Source organism: Pithys albifrons, chromosome 22 (assembly GCF_047495875.1).
Source record: "Pithys albifrons albifrons isolate INPA30051 chromosome 22, PitAlb_v1, whole genome shotgun sequence".
Lineage (NCBI taxonomy): Eukaryota > Metazoa > Chordata > Aves > Passeriformes > Thamnophilidae > Pithys > Pithys albifrons.
The window spans coordinates 3,720,786-3,736,991 of record NC_092479.1 but is presented as its reverse complement, the minus strand read 5'-3'; the positions used below and the strand labels follow the sequence as shown (position 1 = coordinate 3,736,991).

Below are 16,206 nucleotides of genomic sequence, written 5' to 3'. Positions count from 1 at the left end.
GGTGAAAAACAACAGGCAGCAATAAAGCAGAAGTGTTTACAATGGTCCCAGGGATTGTACTGGATAATAAAGTGAAATGATGAAGTTTGCTTGGTATGTTACCACAGTTCAACTGAAAACTCAATCTGACCACAAAAAATACAGAAAAATCCATTTAGAGATGAAGTGCTAAACTGATGGCAAAAATCCAGTGCTGCCAATTGCAACACACTGAATCACATCTCTTTGAAATTCTGCTACATGTTGTTACAGAACAAGGATCACCCCATCCCTAATCCTGCTGCAGGACTCCTGTTGGGGCCATGGAATACCTGTGAGACTCTTCAAGGCATATCCCTGCTGCAAATCAGTGCTGAGAGTGGCTTCCTCCAAGGCAAGTAAACGAGCAATTTCCTGAAAACAATTAACATTATTGTTAATTGAAATGAGGGCAAGAAACTGCGATGCCAGTAATGATTGGTGAGTGTCTAACAGAGGGTACAAAGAAAGCCAGCACAGAAACAGAGCCAGCAACAGGGAAAGCAGAACTGCAACACAGCAGTGAGGAGGGGAGGGGGACAGGAGGGAAAACCACCCCAAATATCCTGCTCATTTTCTCCCTGCACCTCCCTACTACCACTGCTTGGCTCTGGTGGTCTCTGTGATGGACTCAAGGCCACCACTGATATGGAGAATGTCACCTGTCTCTTTGGATTGCACCAGGGATCCCCCACAGGAAACTCCCACCATTCTGAACACTGCAAACCAAGTGCCTGCTTCTCCAGCAGGTTGTAATTCCCACTCCAGGAAAGGCAGCACACCTAATCCCTCCCCTGTCTCCAAAGGCCTTGTCTCCAGCAGCTGCCATCTCAGACCTGGTGCCAGGAAGGGCATCAATATTTATGCCTCTCAGCAGAGCTGCCCCCAGAGCAGTTCATTAAAGTGCTGAGGGATTCTAAAGCTGTGCCCAAACCCACTGTGGCTCTTCCTGTTCAGAGACAACAGCACTGAGGTGTGAACTTCATAACCCTCAAGGGTCAGCAACAGGGCCCTGAACAAAGGGATGGAGATTTTAAAGCAAAAAAGCCAAACCAGCAGGTCATCTCCTCCACACAAGTCCATACCTTGGTGATGAGGCTGCCAATATAGGGCAGAACCCCCCTGGCTGCCAGGTAGACCTTCCAGTGGGCAGGTTTGATGAGTTTCTGGTACAGGGCCAGGTACTCAGCAGCACATTCACCAGCAATGCTCAGCTCATCCAGGTAGCTAGGAAAGAGAAACACAAGCTGACAACCACATCACAGTAACAAGGGGCATTCCAGCTTAAGGACATTGTGGGAAGAAAGAAAAAACCTCCAGAAATCCATCCTCCCTGCTGTCCTTGCCAACAGCATCACTGATACTCATTACATGCTGGATAAATTGGTATTTTGTCCCAAAAAGGAGTTTCCCAACTGTGCAACAGCATCAGCTGGGCTGAGTTATGTCACAGGAGTTGGAGGAGAGTTCACCCTATTATTTTGCTGTCCAAGAGGCAGAGGAAATGTTGGCCAAACAGCTGAACAGTAGCTGCTTAATTCTGGAGAAAGTACAGAACCACAACAGCTTATTGCCAGGCAGCAAAAATAAAAAAAAGTCTCCCTATAACTACACCCTCCCAGCCAATTATGTTTTAAAATCCAGCTCAAAAAGACCTGTGAACCTGAGGTATACAAGGGTGGGAAAAGCTGGAAGAAGGGAAAGATTCCTCTGGGAATTAGAGGAGACTAATCCTGGGGCAGAGACATACCTGGTGAGGAGATCCAGGACCTGCTGCTTGCGGCTGGGGATGGTGGCCAGAGCCTCCACGATGGTGCAGGCAGCCTGCCTGGCAGCCTGTGTGGCAGGGGTGAACAGCACCTGGCAAGGGCAGCAGAAACCACAGCTCTTGGATGTGCACACAGAAACCAGGGACACTTCATCAAAAAGACTGTTTGGAGAGCTGGTGTTTTTCTGTGCTTCAAACAGTGGATTGTACCACCAAAATGTTTCAATAATGGATTGTGGGGGTGATGTGCTAATCCACACACACAAAAAGAAACCCTTTTGCCCAGGACCTTCCAAAATGCAGCTGGTTAGGCAGGGAGGATCACTGTGGCAATGAGAGCTTCAGACTTTAAGGACATGTAGACCTGCAGAGCAGTGTTTGATGTAGTATTTTTATGGGAAGAAAGCTGCAAAGCTGCCTTGGAATTAGAAGCAGTGAGTTACTATTGGGGTCACCCTTTGTAGGGTTGAGGGGGTGCATTAATGATGGTCAGAAGAGCTCAGGCACAGCAGCACAGAAGGCTTGATCAGAAGGCTTACAACTAAGAGATTATTTTTAGTTACAGCTACACTTTTTATATACTCTCATATCACAGACTATTCTGAGTTGGAAGGACCCACAAGGATCAAGTCCAACTCTCAAGCAATGGCCCACACAGGGGATTGAACCCATGACCTTGGCAATATTACAACCAAGTTTTAACCAACTGAGCCAATCTCAGGGTCCAATATGTCATGACACTATTGGTTAGTCAGTTCACCCAACATACATGGAAACATCCTACTGGTTACAAGGTATGCCACATTCTACAGGTGGCTCTCTGCTCCTTAAGGGTGCACTCATTAATTACCTCAGACCTTGGGAGATCCACACACACACACACACACTTCCATCTCTCTCCAAGTTACAGCCTCCCCAGACACCCCTGCACATGACCTGCAGCAGCAGAGCACCACCACTACCTGCCAGCTGTGCCCACTGCAGCTCCCCCACGGGTACCTGTCTCAGCCAGTTGTTGTGTCCCAGCTTGAGATCCAGAGGGCAGGTTCTCTTCCCACGGCGGCTCAGGAACTGTTTCCACTTCCACACATATTTCTCAGACAAGTAGAGCTGGTGGAGCTCAGCTTTGCTGGGAGATTTCCCGTTGGCATCTGCACCTGCACAGCCCCAGAGCACTGTCAGCAGCTATCAACTGCAAGCTGCTAGAACTGTCAGCACTCCTATCCAACTTCCAGAGTATTTCTGTCTCAGTGGAACTCTCCAAACTCCAGCTGGGAAGCTGAGTGGCTTCCCACCTCTTTCTGCTGCCATTTTCACTGCTGTGTCCAGCCATGCTCAATTCCAAGCCAGATGCAAATCCCAGGGCCTCTCAGGGAATTCAATCAGCTTTCCAGCTGGCTGGTGTCAATTTAAATATGCAATACATCTCATTTTTTACATTTCCCTGATTATCTTCAGGCACAGAATAGTTTCTACTTAGGATCTGAGCAACACAGCCTGGAAAAGCCAGTGCCACAACCCTTGAGGATGACACAGATACATGTGAAGGTGGCAGCAGATGTCACAGGGCAGAAGCCAACACCACTCCACAGAAGCACATTCCCAATTGCACCTGGAGGGACACACATGTTGCTTCCCAAAAGTGCAGAGTTAAAAGCACAGAACTACCTCTGGCAGGGAGGCACTTTTTCCAAGCTTCATAGGATGCTTTGGGGTCCCTCTTGAACCACAGCTGAGCTTGTGCATGGATTTCATTGCTGTAAGGCTTCACAGTGGTGAGAGCATCCACAGGCACATCCTAATAAATACAAAAGCTTTGTGATTCTCCAGAAAACTACAGACTGTTCCCAAAGAGTAACTCCTGCAGGTGAATCACTGGGGCTGTGCCACGAGGAGGTAAATGCAGCTCTGGACAACAGCAGGCTCTGTTAATGATGAACTGAGAGATGCCCCATTCCAGTTCCTACTGAAATATCAGTAAACCCATGTCTGACATGCATCTATGATTATCAGACAGCCAGACCACAGTAAAACATAACTCCTCTCTTGCAAATCTTACCCTAAATTACCATCAAGAAGCAGCCAATTAATATATTTTTATCAGAATTGTAGCTCTGTTAAAAAACCTGAGTCAAGATTACCTGATTCTATAAAGTTCAAGTACTTGGCTCTACAAAGCTGTTGAAAGCACCAAAGACCTGGCCAAAATAACCAAGTTGTAGCTTTGAAGTAGCTCTTTCCCCATGTCTCAGAAAAAGCAAAGCCTAGTTTTGAACAGTAGTGGTCAAAGTCAGCAAAAAGCAGTAAAAACCAAAGCTGTCACCTGTAATTTGCAGTCTGCAAAGGCAGGAGTCACAGGGGTTTGTGCTTCCCTAGTGCCCATGACCAGGAAAAGCAAGCCCTGGCCTCCTCACACAGTAATTAATCACTGAGGTCAGTGCCAGACTTTAATCAGCAAATTCTCAACTGCTTTGCTCAGCAGTACCTTGTTTTTCTTGCTGGTTGGAGCAGGTGGTTTGATGAGCTTCTGAAGAATGCGCAGGCACATGAGGGTGATGTTTTCAACAACCACTGGAGTCTTGATGTTCACTGCCATGAGGAACAGGCCGAGAGCTGAAAGACACACAGAAACGTTCACTCCACTCTGAGATCTGCAGAGAGCTGACATTTTTACAGCTCTGTAATGGGCCCAGGGGCAGAGATCTCAGTGCAGTGCCTGGGCAGAGCAGTGTGGACTGAGCCTTTGCCAGGGGTGCCCTGAGCTCACCGCAGCGCAGCCGCAGCTCCCAGCAGCTGTCCTCCTTGGAGATGGAGTCTGTGAGCAGCAGCATCTCGTACTGGAGGCTGCTGGCCTGCAACACACACACGTATTCCAAGTGTTGGTGATGGCCCAGCCCTTTTTGCCCTCTGAGATGTACAAACCACAGGCTCCAGACACATGGATCTAAGTAAATTGAATCCCATGCTCGTTTGGGGTGACTGGTAACCTGTCTGAGAGCTGCAAGCAACAGCCAAGATGGGCAGAACTGCCTGAGGAAACTCAGGTATGCACCTAAACACATACTGTTGTGCTTTACTCTGACATTTATCTTATTTCCTATCAAGACTCATTTTTTTTTCTTACAAACAGACCATAAGAGAGAAGACACAATGAGTGGAATGCATCAGCAGTGCAGAGGGGCAGAAAAAAGAACCAGGAAAACAGTGGAGTGTCTCACCAGCTCTGGATTTGCCCAGTGTCCCTTCAGAGCCGCAGAAACCTTCCCAATGATTAAGTCATTCATTTGCTGTGTGGCCTCTGGATTGTCCCTAATTCCAGAAGGAGAAAGAGAACACTGTTATGCTGTGCTTGTACTAAACACCAAAAGCTCCTGACACTGCAGCTCAGCTGTGACTGATGTACAAGGAGCTGGAGTCCAGTGTGCTGATGTAACACACCCATGGCAGGTGGTTGGGACTAGGTGGTCTTTGGGGTCCTTTCCAACCCAAAGCAGGCCGTGATTCCACGATTCTAAGACAACCCCCATACAAAGCTACTCCTTCCTGCTGGTGCATCTCCCAGGCAGAGTTTCCCTGAGGCTGAGGGGGCTCTCACCTGGTCAGAAGGCACATGAGCTGCCGCACCTCCTCCCGCATCGTGGCCGCGCCGCGGCGCAGGTTGTAGTCGAAGAGCTCTCGGATGAGGCCCTGGGACACCAGGATGTGCCTGATGGCAGAGTTGGTGGCCAGGGCCCTCAGCAGGGTGATGCAGTGCTCTGTGACAGCCGAGGCACAGCCGTAGCACTTGGTGGAGGACGTGTGGCCGCAGCCCAGCACGGACAAGGCACGGTACTGGCTGGCGGTGAACGTGGGCTGCGCCGCGCTCCGCGACGACTTGGTGGCCGCCTCTCTCTGCTGCAGGTCGTACTCCAGGAGCTCCTTCCGAGAGGCAAACACTTTCTGGGAACACAGGGAAGGAGTTGTGGACAGGTGAGGCAGCTTGTCGTTGCTGAGCCCGTTCACAGGTTGTTTTCATGGTGTATTTTGTGGGGAACATTTTCAGGCCAGTAGGTCCAAAGCTGAAATCCTTCCTGGCAATGGCAGACTTGGGAAAGCTGCTGGAAATCAGCCTGACTCCCAGTCATCTGCCCTGCCATCTACATGCCATGCCATGTAACACTGGAAATGTGACAAATCCAAAGTGCTAACAGCAACCACAGTTTTTAGAAGTGATTATTTAATTATTTCCCTGAAAATATTCTGATCACTTATTGTTAATGATATCAATAAATGCAGAGTGGCAACATCCTGCTTTCTGTTTCTGATTAGCTCATGATCTCAATTCCAATCAAAGCACACCATACCTGGATGATTTTGGAAAGTTCATCAAAAGAGTTCTTGCAGTCACCACAGTACTCCTGGGCTAACTGGAGTATGTACCTGTTCACACTTGCTGAGGTAGAGCTTATCCCTCCACTGCTCCCAGACTCATCCTGGAACAGAGGGCAAAGCAAAAAGGAGTCACACATAGGGGCTACACAAAACAAGAACCACTGCAGAGCAGCATCTGAAGCCGGGACCTTTGGGTGCTTCTGGCAGTGCAAAGGCCAGTGTGGCACCAGCCTGTGCAAGCTCCACCTGTCCTTGTTACCTGGGGCTTCTCAGGAGCTGCCTCGTTCACTTTACACAGCAGGTTTTCCAGCTGTGGTCGGTGTCCCATGAGCTGGTGATACACCCTGTCAGCTTTGTCCAGGAGAGTGTTGATGTTTGTTACCGCCTAGGAATCAAAAATTAAAGGAAACTCTTATTTTGAGATGCAATTTTTAATTCTACAGAACTACAACTAGCAAACTCCAACTGCCTCTTTTGCATTTCTCTGGGAAAAACATAAATAAATGGTGAGCCTGCCATGAGAACCACTCAGCTGTCACTACACTGAGCTCACTAATCCTCTGGGACAGGACACAATGCAATGGACTCTTCATTCCTGAGCAGGGAATTCCTTGACAAACAGTATATCCCAAATTCATCCCCTTTTCCAGCAGGGCAAAGACATGCAGTGCTAGAGGGTTTGTAAGTGGAGAACTGAATTATATCTTTGGTAGAGCAAGACAGCAAACAAGGACTGCAACAGTCAGTGAGAAGGCTTGAAGGGGTGCTGCTTCTCATGGTGCTCCAAGAGGGATGGACCTCTGATGTCCCCACACTGCTGTCCTGGCCAGGAGCTCCAGAATGTCATTAAGGGCCCTGCTCTCAGCCTCACCTTCTTGCGATCCTCCTCGTTCTCGATGGGATCCACTGCACAGCAGGGCTTGGCATAGAGCATGAAGTCAAAGCGAGCGTATTTACAGAACCCACAGGCATTGCACAGGAAGGGATCCTTCTCATCATAATTGATGGATCTGAAAGGCAAGCCACAAAGGTCCAAACATGCACCTCAAGGCAACTGAGGCAAGAAACTCGACTCTGAAAGGACTCAGGTAAAAGAAATGGGTGACTCTTAAAACATCTACGTGACCAAACTGCCCTGGGGAAGGGAAATACATGAGGTACATGAGGATCAAAACCTATAAATCAAGCAACAGAAAAATCCTGACAGCACTGGCACATTCTGGCTGGAAAAGGCAGAAACAGATGTGAGTTTGTTCCTAACAATTCAGTAATTTCCAGCAGAATGTCAGCCTGGGGCACTGTGTCCTTTAAGAGAGCACAGATGAAAGGAGCTGGTTGGGTTTGTAAGGTCTGGGCTTCCAATGCTTTCATGGCTTACCCAGTTGCAGTGGGAATGGCTGCAGCACAATTATCCCTCTGCAGAGCAGAGGAGCAGGACACAGACTGATTTACAGCTCAAACAACCCAGGAAAGGATGTGGAAACCCTTCCATACACCTGATCTCTGCAAAGAACTTGCTAAACACCTTAAATCCCAAGAGAATTAGAAAATGGGATGGCAATAAGGGGAAGAGAGATATCAGATAAGGAGACAAAACTGACAAAAGGAAAGGATTTCTAACTGTGTGGTGGAAGAGTGAATAGAACACAGTAATTACCCCTGAGCCTGCTCTGAATGAGGAGAGCACAACAAAAGCCCTGAATAGCACTGTCTGCCCAGCACTGAGCCAGGGATCCTGGGGGGAACCCCCTGCAATCCTACAGCTGTACTCCAGCCTCACATCCAGGCAGGCCAAAAACAACACCCTCCTGGGAATTCTCTGGCTTGAACTTCTGAGGGCTTGACCTGAAACTTCTGCGCTCCCTCAGTATTGTGGCATCAGGTTCCCTTTGTTAGTCTGTATTAACATTAAATCCCTGTAAGCCTGTTTTATACTTCCCCACTAATTTGATTGTGTGCTTGTATTAACCAGAATCATGGATTTAAATAGCAGGGAGGGCTTTGTTGAACATCCAGCACTGCACGAGGGCTCTGGGAAGGGCTCTGGGAAGGAGGGAGGGGACACACCTGCACTTGTGGCACTGGGCACGAGGGATCTGAAAGGAGGGAGGGGACACACCTGCACTTGTGGCACTGGGCACGAGGGATCTGAAAGGAGGGAGGGGACACACCTGCACTTGTGGCACTGGGAATGAGGGCTCTAGGAAGGAGGGAGGGAACACACCTGCACTTGTGGCACTGGGAATGAGGACTCTGGAAGGATGGAAGGGACACACCTGCACTTGTGGCACTGGAAATGAGGGCTCTAGGAAGGAGGGAGGGGACACACCTGCACTCTGGGAAGGGTTCTGGGAAGGAGGGAGGGGACACACCTGCACTTGTGGCACTGGGCAGGAGGACTCTGGAAGGAGGGAGGGGACACACCTGCACTTGTGGCACTGGGAATGAGGGCTGTGGAAAGGAGGGAGGGGACACACCTGCACTTGTGGCACTGGGCACGAGGGCTCTGGAAGGAGGGAGGGGACACACCTGCACTTGTGGCACTGGGCACGAGGGCTCTGAAAGGAGGGAGGGGACACACCTGCACGTGTGGCACTGGGAATGAGGGCTCTAGGAAGGAGGGAGGGAACACACCTGCACTTGTGGCACTGGGCACGAGGGCTCTGAAAGGAGGGAGGGGACACACCTGCACTTGTGGCACTGGGAATGAGGGCTCTAGGAAGGAGGGAGGGAACACACCTGCACTTGTGGCACTGGGCACGAGGGCTCTGAAAGGAGGGAGGGAGGGGACACACCTGCACTTGTGGCACTGGGCACGAGGGCTGTGTGGGCAGGAGGGAGGGGACACACCTGCACTTGTGGCACTGGGCACGAGGGCTGTGGAAAGGAGGGAGGGGACACACCTGCACTTGTGGCACTGGGCACGAGGGCTCTGGAAGGAGGGAGGGGACACACCTGCACTTGTGGCACTGGGCACGTGGGCTGTGAGAAGGAGAAGGGGACACACCTGCACTTGTGGCACTGGGCACGTGGGCTGTGAGAAGGAGAAGGGGACACACCTGCACTTGTGGCACTGGGCACGTGGGCTGTGAGAAGGAGAAAGGGACACACCTGCACTTGTGGCACTGGGCACGAGGGCTGTGTGGGCAGGAGGGAGGGGACACACCTGCACTTGTGGCACTGGGCAGGAGGACTCTGGAAGGAGGGAGGGACACACCTGCACTTGTGGCACTGGGCACGAGGGCTGTGTGGGCAGGAGGGAGGGACACACCTGCACTTGTGGCACTGGGAATGAGGGCTCTGGAAGGAGGGAGGGGACACACCTGCACTTGTGGCACTGGGCAGGAGGACTCTGAAAGGAGGGAGGGGACACACCTGCACTTGTGGCACTGGGCACGAGGGCTGTGTGGGCAGGAGGGAGGGGACACACCTGCACTTGTGGCACTGGGCACGAGGGCTCTGAAAGGAGGGAGGGACACACCTGCACTTGTGGCACTGGGAATGAGGGCTCTGGAAGGAGGGAGGGGACACACCTGCACTTGTGGCACTGGTACACGTTCTCGCCGCAGTTGCCGCACACGCCCGGGTTGGCGGGCACCGACGCGCTGCACCGCGGGCACTGCAGGGTCTCGGTGGACGCCTGGTAGTTCTCGTAGAAATCAGCAAATTCGATCATCAGGTTGGAGGCCACGATGGGCAGGGGCAGGTCGATCTTCACCTCCGTCTGGCCCGGGGTCAGCTGCACCTTCTTGGCCTTGTGCCAACGAGCTGGCCTGGAACAGGGAAGGAAGTGGTGTGGTTTTCCAGGGAGAAGGTCCCTCCCCGCCCACGTGTGAGGAGAAGCCAAATGAAACCGTCTCGGCTCCAAATCTACTTTAAAAGGGATGAATGGAGAGCAGTTCTAGGACTCGTTTCCTCAGCTTCTGTATTGACATGATATGTAGCCAGAAATACATTTTAAGCCTTTATCCTCTTCATAGAGAGAGACTGTTTGGGATTAAAGAGCTGTTGATGCCTCATGGAAAAACTTTAATTCTACAGACATTTTCTAGGGATTTTCACCTCCATTTTTTTATTAGTAAGGACATTTGCATGAAAACAGGATATTTATTTCTTAAAGATCTCATCTGCTCCCACTGCTTATTCTCAACCTGAAGTCAGAATCCTCTCTTTGTGACATCATAATCCTCTCCAAAGCAGCCACTTGTGATGTCACACAGGATTAAGACTTCAAATAGGCAATAAGTGGCAGGCACAGATTAATCCCTAAGCCAGAGAGATCTGATTCTGGTGAGAACATCTCGAGAAGTAAGAAGGGAAAGCACATAAGCAGGACTGGCTTCAGACTGAGCAGTGTGTTGAAAAGGAGCCATTTTTGGTGGGTAAAGCAGAGCTGAGAGTGAGACCATCCAACTTCCCATTTTAATTCTTCTCCATGGCTTCAAACAACAATGTGCTTTTGGCACTCCTGGACATGCTGCAAGGTCCAAATCCATTTTGGAGTCAAACTATACAATAGTTTTATAGGCATTTAGGTGCTTAAAACTGAGCCTCCACAAAGTTGGAATCCACAGATTTTATAGGCATTTTTCAAGCTTCAGGTCTTTTTTCAACAATTGTAGGAGACTCAGAACAATCCCACCCAGTGTGGGCTGAGAGTGATGAGGAACTGCCTAAGGAACCTTAGGAAAAGCAAGAAGCCAAAAGCACCTCAACAGGAATTGTAATGCCAAATTCAGAGCTTGCACACAAAAATGTGGATGCACATACTTGTTTTTCAGCTCCACTATGGCCTGGACTGTCCTGTTGTTGTAGTAGAGGTTGATGGTTCGGACCATTTTGGTTCGTTTGAGGTCTCCAATCTTCACTGTCACCTTGCTGATGGTGTGGCTGCCAATGAGCTTCACCACCTGCTGGGTGGTCGTGTACCGCGTGTCCACTTTGATGGAGGAGAGCTTGATGTACTGAGGGGACAAGGACACACCCACCAGATGAGAACATCCCCAGAGCCTCAGCAACACAGCAAACCACACCTGTAAATGCCTGGGATCCCTACCCAGGGAAGGATTCAAGAGCAGTCACTGCTGCTGTCATGCAGGATGGCTGGAGCTGTGCCAGGGTTAGCTGGGATGGATCTCAGGGAAAGGCTCTTCCCCCAGAGGGTGGTGGGCACTGAACAGGCTCCCCAGGGCAGTGGGCACAGTCCCGAGGCTGCCAGAGCTCCAGGAATGTTCCTCTGGGGCACAAGGTGGGACTCTTGGGGATGGTTCCTCTGCAGGGTCAGGAGTTGGACTTGGTGACCTTTCTGGTTCCTTCCAACTCAGCATGTTCTGGGATCTCAAGCTGTGCCAGGGCAGGGTCAGGTTGGATCTCAGGGAAAGATTCTTTCTCCAGAGGGTGGTGGGCACTGACCAGGCTCCCCAGGGATTGGGCACAGCCCCAAGGCTGCCAGAGCTCCAGGAGGGTTTGGATGATCCTCTGGGGCACAGGGTGTGACTCCTGGGAATGATTCTGTGCAAGGCCAGCAGTTGGACTGGATGGTCCTTGTGTGTCCCTTCCAGCACAGCATATTCTGGGATCTCAAATTTTGCCAGGGGGGCCCGGGGGGATCTCAGGGAAAGGTCCTTCCCCCATTGGGTGGTGGGCACTGACCAGGCTCAGGCTGGATCTCAGGGAAAGGCTCTTCCCCCATTGGGTGGTGGGCACTGACCAGGCTCAGGTTGGATCTCAGGGAAAGGCTCTTCCCCCATTGGGTGGTGGGCACTGACCAGGCTCCCCAGGGCAGTGGGCACAGCCCCAAGGCTGCCAGAGCTCCAGGAGGGTTTGGACAACACTCAGGGACAGAGTGGGATTGTTGGGATGTCTGCAGGGCCAGGAGTTGGGCTGGATGGTCCCTGTGGGCCCTGGGACTCAGGACATTCCATGGCTGTAGGATCCCCTGGCTACTCACACAGAAAGGCACCTCCGGGTTGTTGCAGACCAGGCAAGGGTCACTCTCCAGGTAATACCCATCAAATTCCACGAGCCCAGACAGAGTGCTGGAATGAGAGAACAACACTGACACATGGAACTGGGCACTTGCTGTGTTTGAAACACAAGCCACTCCATCAGAATTGCTTTGATTTCCCTCCAGACCCCAGTCCCAGGTGTGTTACAACATAAACCACACTGAAATCAGTGGCATTCTTGGTGTAACTATCCACTGCCAATGCAGGACAAGAGCACAACACTTAATGCTGCAAATCTCTGCCCTCCACTTGGTCCTAATATTTTATAACATTTACTGACCAAGAAAGCAAAAAAGCTAAAGCCAAGCTCTGCTGGTGGGCACAGAATGCCACAGTTTTCAGCTGGAAATGCCCCAGTTTTCACATTGTTCAGGAAGGATTCTGCTATTCTCCCAAGACAAGGAATCTCAGCAGAACTCTGTACTCCCCATGGATCACAGGCAGAAGGAACTCACTTGTAAATGTTGGAGTTGGGGTGGTTGGTGAGAATGTGGTTTTGAGTCCGGAGAATCTCCACAGCCTTTTGGGAATATTCCTTTAACTGCAACACAATTGGACATGGCAGAAAAATGTATTTTCCCACAAAGGCTTCTTGTGGGAATGAATTTTTCTTCTCAATAAATAAAAAATCCCCAGCACCATTTTCATCCCCAGAACACCAAAACCACCAAAGAAATAGAACAAAAAACCCACAGCCCCCAACTTTTTAAGGATCCTGCCTTTTCTAACACTCAAATTTTGGGAAAAAAAAATTTACCAGAAGCTCTTCTGACAGAAAATCTATTCCAGATGTATCATAAATAACATCAACATAATTCCTATGAATTATATATGGAATTTGGCACTTGTGTTTGAAACACAAGCCCAGGAATTCTGTTGGTGCAGGACCTGGAATGCTGCACCTCCTTTTTGGAATGACACTGTACCTTTTTCTCAGTCTGCTGTGTTTTCAGAGAGAAGTATCCCAGGAGATCTACAAACTGGGCAGCCTTTCTTCCATAGGCTGGAAGTTCTGGCCAGATTGACCACATGAGATCCAACAGCAATTCCTGCTGAGACTTGTTGGAGTTCCTGTGGAATGGATTACAGATAACCAGGCTCCTGAAGATGGATGGATGACATGGCACACCATCTTGTGCAAAAGGAAAACACAAGCTACAGTTCACCAGACTTGGGAATTGCTGTCTTGCTGTACAGCAGAGTTCGTAAGAGTTAAATCTCATTATTCCCTGAAACCAGCTGTTTTCCAGCACTCCAAAATGAAAGCAGCTGTTTTGCAACACCTGAACTGAGTTCTGAGGGATTTCAGCACCTTGAAGTGTCTTTCCCCACTTAACTCCCAACTTTTTAACTCTCTGAGTCTGCCTCTGCCTCAGAGATCCACCTGCCCACAAACACCTACTCCTGTACATGTGAGCAGCTGGATTTTGCAGACAGAATAAAATGCTTCTTGCAGAAGACAACTCAAACTGATTATGAATAAGTCACAAATTTGCCCTCCAGCAGAACAGTGGGAGCAATTCCAGGGGGACAAGGACTGCAGCTTCCCTCAGGAGAGAGAATGGAGCAGGAGCTCTATCCCAGGCAGGGCTGAGCTGCCAAGGCCAGGCTGCCCCAGCTCACCTGTAGATGTGCAGGGCCAGGCAGTGGGCCTGCCACCTCACCGAGGAGGAGTTGGACTCCAGCAGGAAGCAGCGCAGGAACTGGATCAGGGTCTCCTTGTCAGCAAACTTGTTGAGCTGGTTCACCAGAGCTGTGCACAGCTGGTCCTCCTGACTGCCTGAACCCTCACCTAGGGGCACAAGGAACATTCCAGAAACAAGATAAATGCAGTATCTCACAGTCAGGTCACCTTCCTACTTTATACATCACAGGGTGAGTTCAATGGGGACACATTGCTGTGTTTCAGGTATTGAATAAATTTAACATTCCTGTCTTTTTCCAAAATCTAACCTCATTCTCCTGACTAACAGAAAAAACTGCTGGAAAACTTGCCAGTAAGGACGTGAGAAATGTGCTGCACATCTTGATAAAAAGAAAAGGACTGACCATGAGGCACTAAAAAGCCTCACAGAGAACCATCTGATAGTGAAAGCCAAAACGGTTCCTTGAAGGAAAGCCAAGGGAGAATTTATGCCCATTGACTTTTATAGGAAAGCTTAATTACTTTCCCAGGACTGCAGATATTCATTAAGCAGCAGCCCTGGCTCCAAGAGAGCTTCCAAGGCAGCCAGAGGAAACAAGTCTGAACACAATCACTGAAGAGCAGAGCTAACTGGGTGTGCTTCTCCAGCACTTGTGTTAATCCTCGTGAGCATTTCAGCCTCCTACAGCCCAGGACAGGCAAGCTAAGTGGGAGCTACTCCATCATTAGATGAAGTAATTTCCATTAGACAACCTCAAGCCAATAAACACAGTAGGTTTGGGATGTCCTCAGCACTTAATTTCAGCTCAGCTCTTGGGGCACATGCTTGTCCCTTGCCCACCTACACATGGTGAAACTGCCCTTCTCTCCTCATTGTTACTGTGGCCTGGGAGTGCCACAATCCAGGACCCTTTCCCAGCAGTGGGATTTAGCACACAAGACAAAGCACCTCTCTCTAAACAGAACAAGGCTGGGAGGAGCAGACCCCACCCCAGGACAGGGCCCAGCTGCAGCTCACCCTCCCGCTCCTTTTCCTTCTCCTCTTTCTTGCTCTTTTTAGTGGAGGATTTGCTCTGTGCTGCTGCCTGCCCAGAGCCTGACGCTGCAGGAGCAGAGGTGGAAGAGGTGCTTGATGATCCAGAGGATGAAGCCACAGACAGCACTTTGCTGCCACACAGAGCACAAGACAACAGCTGCAGGAGCACTGGAGACACCCCTTCATCCACCAGGAAGCTGACTTGGAGCAGGAAATAGAGAACCGCTGTGGAGGGAAGGAGAGAATACCTGAATCCTGCAATCCCAGAGTATCCTGAGCTGGAAGGGACACCCAAGGATCGCCCAGTCCAGCTCCTGGCCCTGCATAGACACCCCAAAAACCCACCCTGTCCCTGTCCCATTGCCCAAACCCTCCTGGAGCTCTGGCAGCCTTGGGGCTGTGCCCACTGCCCTGGGGAGCCTGTTCAGGGCCCACCACCCTTTGGGGGAAGAACCTTTCCTGAGATCCAACCTGACCCTCCCCTGACACAGCTTTGTGCCATTAAAACCTGAATTAAAAAAGAACCTTCCTGTCCCTACACTAGAGAAACTGAACACTGGGGTACACCAAGGTGAAGTGGTTAACCCCAAATTACACTCTGGAATAATGGCAGCACAAGGAAGAGAACACAGATCAGGTCCTGTTCCAGTAAGTTATCTATTACACCATACTGTGCTCTTTAGCCAAGGACCAGCTGCAATTAGGGCACTGGGATAATTAGTACTGGAAGCAGTTCAGTCCTACTCAAAACTCTCAGCTGAGCTGCCTCATCTGAGATGTTCTTGATTCAAACCACAACACCAAAGCCTCCTCCTGCTCCCTCAAATACCCCCAGACACAGAACTCAGTCACCCAGAGCTCAAATATCCCCATAGACAGAACTCACAGTCACCCTCAGCTCAAATATCCCCACAGACAGAACTCACAGTCATCTGTAACTCAAACACCCCCAGACACAGAACTCACAGTCACCCTCAGCTCAAACACCCCCAGACACAGAACTCAGTCCTCTTCAGCTCAAATACCCCAAGACACAGAACTCAGTCACCCTGAGTTCAAACACCCCCAGACACAGAACTCAGTCCTCTTTAGCTCAAATACCCCAAGACACAGAACTCACAGTCACCCTGAGTTCAAACACCCCCAGACACAGAACTCACAGTCCCCTTTAGCTCAAATACCCCCAGACACAGAACTCAGAGTCCCCTTTAGCTCAAATACCCCCAGACACAGAACTCACAGTCACCCTGAGCTCAAACACCCCCAGACACAGAACTCACAGTCCCCTTTAGCTCAAACACCCTCAGACACAGAACTCACAGACATCTTTAATTCAAATAGCCCCAAACACAGAACTCAC

General features: G+C 50.2%; 1 protein-coding gene across 5 annotated transcripts in view; it reads right to left on the bottom strand.

The window, feature by feature from the left end:
- Window positions 1-16,206, bottom strand: part of UBR4 (ubiquitin protein ligase E3 component n-recognin 4) — an 86,310-nt gene that overhangs the window by 20,605 nt on the left and 49,499 nt on the right. For all 5 annotated transcript variants that reach the window (XM_071575770.1, XM_071575771.1, XM_071575772.1 and 2 more), the window contains 19 exons: window positions 14,829-15,071; window positions 13,789-13,957; window positions 13,092-13,236; window positions 12,621-12,706; window positions 12,108-12,195; window positions 10,928-11,121; window positions 9,691-9,930; window positions 7,029-7,167; window positions 6,417-6,542; window positions 6,130-6,258; window positions 5,382-5,725; window positions 5,005-5,095; window positions 4,554-4,638; window positions 4,272-4,399; window positions 3,455-3,584; window positions 2,786-2,943; window positions 1,769-1,878; window positions 1,104-1,245; window positions 312-393 (listed from right to left, as the gene is read on the bottom strand). In XM_071575770.1, the coding sequence (XP_071431871.1) occupies window positions 312-393; window positions 1,104-1,245; window positions 1,769-1,878; window positions 2,786-2,943; window positions 3,455-3,584; window positions 4,272-4,399; window positions 4,554-4,638; window positions 5,005-5,095; window positions 5,382-5,725; window positions 6,130-6,258; window positions 6,417-6,542; window positions 7,029-7,167; window positions 9,691-9,930; window positions 10,928-11,121; window positions 12,108-12,195; window positions 12,621-12,706; window positions 13,092-13,236; window positions 13,789-13,957; window positions 14,829-15,071 (2,829 nt within the window). The remainder of the gene's footprint in view (window positions 1-311; window positions 394-1,103; window positions 1,246-1,768; window positions 1,879-2,785; window positions 2,944-3,454; window positions 3,585-4,271; window positions 4,400-4,553; window positions 4,639-5,004; window positions 5,096-5,381; window positions 5,726-6,129; window positions 6,259-6,416; window positions 6,543-7,028; window positions 7,168-9,690; window positions 9,931-10,927; window positions 11,122-12,107; window positions 12,196-12,620; window positions 12,707-13,091; window positions 13,237-13,788; window positions 13,958-14,828; window positions 15,072-16,206) is intronic.